The 4,209-nt window shown below is 37.4% G+C and overlaps 1 protein-coding gene across 1 annotated transcript; it reads right to left on the bottom strand.

Annotated features, from left to right (window-relative positions):
* Positions 1–904: 904 nt before the first annotated feature.
* On the bottom strand, positions 905–2,044 carry s100b (S100 calcium binding protein, beta (neural)). Its single transcript, XM_057325802.1, has 3 exons — positions 1,965–2,044; positions 1,516–1,676; positions 905–1,403 (listed from the first exon to the last, which is right to left on the bottom strand). Exons 2-3 carry the CDS (start codon positions 1,651–1,653, stop codon positions 1,254–1,256), a joined length of 288 nt encoding a protein of 95 aa, XP_057181785.1. The 5' UTR covers positions 1,654–1,676; positions 1,965–2,044; the 3' UTR covers positions 905–1,253.
* Between the last annotated feature and the right edge of the window lie 2,165 nt (positions 2,045–4,209).

Below are 4,209 nucleotides of genomic sequence, written 5' to 3'. Positions count from 1 at the left end.
CGTATTGATAGTTTGTGTGCAGTAATGAGAATACCTGAGCGTTGTCGAAATCAGTGCCATGGGGGTTGTTTAGAGACGTCACCTAGCCAAGAAAATGTACGTCCTTGTTATTCAGTTCAGTAAGTGAAGATAGATAATGCATTAGTCTGTTTATATAAAAGTGAACAGAGGTATAACAACAGCTCCTAATCACAAATGTATTTAGTAGTTGATTATTCAAATTCATAATTAATTTATATTGTTGAATTTATGCAGACGAATGGATGTGGATGTTTGTCAACTTTTAGTTCAACTGGAATAGAATCCATTATATAGAAACAACCAGCTTTACACGTTATGTTTCATTTTCACAATTTTATTCAGCTAGTTTTCTGTTCTAACATTCAGGCCTGAAAACTTATGAAGCTTGAAATTTGTTGGCCTTTCTGTTAGACTTTGTAGGAACCATGGGCCTTTTTCATGAGCGAAACCGATTTTTCTGTGAGCAGTTTTCGAAACCATTCCTGCAGAAATAGTCGTGGTGAATTCGATACAATAATAAAAGTAAGAATGGATTTATGAACGGCTCACGCAGGAAATCGTTCGGCTTGTGGTTCATGAATGAGGCTCAATAGTTTCCCTATAAAACATACGCTTGACATCGACTGTTAGTTTATGTTACAACTGCTATGGAAGACTGCACATTCAAGAAAAAAAAACTTTAAATTCAGCTCTGCTTGTAAAGTTGGAGAAGAAATAGCATTCGTAATACAGACAATCCATTTGAAGAGATTGATTGGCAGCTATATGTCTCTTTTACGGATGGTGATAAACATAAAACAAGTTGCTTAGTAGATATTTTGAAAAAAAGTCGATTCATGGCTTTGGTGGGTCTTTTTAAAGCAATTTGTGATTTGTCTAAGGCCTCAGAACAATAGACACAAGTCGATAGCAGCCTAATAGCCTAAAGCTAATCAGAAATACATTTCACAATCAGCCTGGAATTGAAGTGACAAGTGCGCCAGATTGGCCTGTTCTGAGAAAAACTTTAAGGCAAAATAACAGAGCAATGATTCAAAATAAAATATCAATTGCTGTCAAGGTACATTCGAAAAACAAAACAAGCCTTACGAAACAAGTTACATGTACATCCTGGCCGAACCAAACCACAATTCTATGATATGAAGTGCAAAGCAAAATTAAAGAGAAGGAATATATCATGATTTATTAAGCTACGGAAATCAGACTATAGTGACATAAGTGCTGAATTCGACTCATTCGTCCTCATGGTGTTTGAAAAACTCATGGCAACAGATGGTAACCATGGTGATGAAGGTCATGAACTCCTGAAAGTCGCATTCCGAGTCGGCGTCGGTGTCCAAGCTTTCCATCAAACTGTCCATTGTAGCTTGATCTTTCACTTGCTGAGCGAGAGAAAAGAGATATGAAAAGAGCTAAAACAAGCAATTTATGTCGAAAAGTTTGTTTATTTCGACAAGCTTTGAATCAAAACGTAGCTTAAAAGTGAGGTCTTACCTCGATGAGGGACGGAAATTCGTTGGTGAGCAGTTCCTTGAGTTCACTTTTCTTTAGTTTGTATATGTCGCCTTCTTTTGATGAATATTTATGGAAGACCTCAATGATGGTTCCCAGGCAGTTCTCCAGGTCTGACATCTTTACGTTGAGTTCAGCGATTTCTGGAATAATTACAGTATTACAGTAGACGCAGGGGTGACGCAGTAAAACCGTATTAAGATGTTTGAAACGCTTTTAAGCTGTTGAACTTTTTCCTCAAATCTTTTCTTTCTGAACATGGCTGGCAAAAGTTTTAAAGCTATTTTTGGAGTGTTAATTAAGTTTTTCACTTTCTCAAGTCGTAACTTTAAGTTTGCAATATTCTTTTTAGTTCAGGCAGCCTGAATTTAAAAAAGTTATCATTACTATTTTTTATGTTAAAATGAGGAAAAATGTTGATAAAAACTTACCAGCAGCGTGTCAGAATGGGGCGTTTTAGAGCAGTGTGAGAAGACACATTTATAGGTCCGTAATGGAGGGGGCTGTTGCTTTGAGGTTCTGACCTGTCAATCACCAGAAGTGACCAATGAGCTTCTGACCCCGTTCTCACTCCACCACACACACATGAGGAAATATCAACACACATGCACACACACATTGCACAAAGTCTCACAACTAATGAAATAAGTTATAAATTTATTAATATTCAAAATGTTGAATATGAAATCTGAAGTTTGTGAAATGTCCTTAACACTGCTTGCTTTCATTTTTCTTTATTTAATTTTATTTTATTTGAACATCGCAGATTTGTTTGTTCGTTTACGTCTTCTGTTTGTCTGTCCTCAAGCTCCAGGCCATGAGGATATGTTTTCTCTCCGTTTGTTTTCCTGTTTTCCTTTTGATCTGGAAGTTCTGTCGCCCCATAAGCATCCACAAGTATTTTGTTGTCGGGCAACTCTGTGGACGACAATAGTGTGTTTGAGGAAGCGAGTGGTGTGGCATGTTAATTAGCCGCTGCTTTTCTGTCATAGAATTGGTCCAGACGTGTGTTCTAAACACCAGTGGACTGTTAAACAGCACTGACGTCCAGACACACACACACTTTTTTTGGATTAAGAACAAGTCTGTATGGTTACATTATCAGGGTTCGCGACCTGGTACGATAAAAAAACAAATCATTTTTACAGAGCAGTTGTTTGTGTTTGTTACCCTAGGCGAGATGTTCGGGGACTGTCTGAATGTAAATGAACTTGTTGAATAGAAAAATATTGTTTGAATTGTAGCGCATTAAATTAAATAACTGTAATCTCCGAAATAACATAATATTATGGAAATAGAGTTTGTGTTGGACGTCGGGTAGCTAACCTGTTTTGTATTGAAAATGTTTATCTTATAAAAGTAAACAAAAAAATGTGTTTTTTTTCACTGCTTAGCGTTTTTATTTAACATTTTGTTCAATACTTGTTTGAACTATCCTACACTGTAAGAAAAGTCCTGTAAAAAAAAACAGCTTTTTTCCTGTAAAATTACACGTTTTCCTCCCTGTTTTCTTGTAAATTTGTGGTCTTTTTCTGTAATTTGATGGTTTTTGATCGTATTTCAAAAATACACTGAATTTTTATACACTGACCATATAAATATTTTTTACCCCGTTATTCTTGTAAATTTGCAGTCTTTTTCTGTAATTTGAACAAATAAGTGAAAAATCTGTTAAAAATTAACTGTAAAATTCTGTACAATTACATTTTTTTTACAGTGTACAGTTACATGATTAAATGTTTGTTTAGGTTATCATTCACATATATTGTTTTTGCATTCACACATTTTTTGTCATGACCCCACAATTGACAATATCTATATATAGAAAGAAAACAGGCAAACAGAGACATAAAAAATAAAAACATTGCGCTCCTGGCGATTGCCCAGGAGGCCGGACGGCTGGCAATTGTCAGACAGCCTTTTTTTCTGCCGCGATAAATGCGTCTTTGTGGCCTTGTGTACGCAGCACAAGCAAATCGTTGTTGACACCAAACACTGCATCTTGTGTGAGGCTCGGTGTCCTGACGGCCCCTCTGCAGGGTCAGATGGTTATAACACCCGGCGCACAAATCAATAACCCATCTCTCCATCCTCATGCGTTGATCTGTTCATCACGTTGCCATCCGAGCGGCATTTGCGACGGACTGACTCATATGACCGCTCAATCATGGGCGCTGTTATTTTGCCGTGACAAATCGATGATCTTGATTCAGTCTGTGATGGTGTGTGGGGTCAGGTTTTGTCTGTATTGGGGGGTCAAATGTGCCTGTAAGGATAGTAACACTTGAATAAAAACCCAATGCGGTTTATGCTGGGACTTGTGTCTTGTTTAAAAAGGTGCCGAAAGTTTAAAGCTGCAGGTCTAAATAATATGGAAGAGGGTTTTTTTCACCAACCCTTTTGGGTTTATTTTGTGACTGATGTAAAACCTAACCATATTTATTATAATTAGCTTGATAATATTTGTGTTTGCTTTACCACAAATAATTATGTATAACACAGCAGAATAAATGAGCCTTTGTTGACCGCTGGCTTGAGGAACCAGTTTTCTCCATGCCATTGTGTCAGACATACGATTGGCGGCCCAGTGCACTCGGGGATACTGGTGGTGTCCGAACAGAGAACCCATTCTGAGGACCAGCCACGCTGAATATCACATGTCCTCTTTGACTGCTG

This window comes from Triplophysa rosa, linkage group LG25, assembly GCF_024868665.1.
Source record: "Triplophysa rosa linkage group LG25, Trosa_1v2, whole genome shotgun sequence".
Lineage (NCBI taxonomy): Eukaryota > Metazoa > Chordata > Actinopteri > Cypriniformes > Nemacheilidae > Triplophysa > Triplophysa rosa.
The sequence above is the reverse complement of the archived record's forward strand: the minus strand, read 5'-3'. Positions and strand labels throughout refer to the sequence as shown.

Bases quoted from the DNA above. Each gene is read 5' to 3' on its own strand.
- s100b (XM_057325802.1), bottom strand. From the start codon at position 1,653: ATGTCAGACCTGGAGAACTGCCTGGGAACCATCATTGAGGTCTTCCAT. The intron at 1,404-1,515 runs GTAAGACCTCAC...TCTCTCGCTCAG, and splicing joins AATTTCCGTCCCTCATCGAG to CAAGTGAAAGATCAAGCTAC.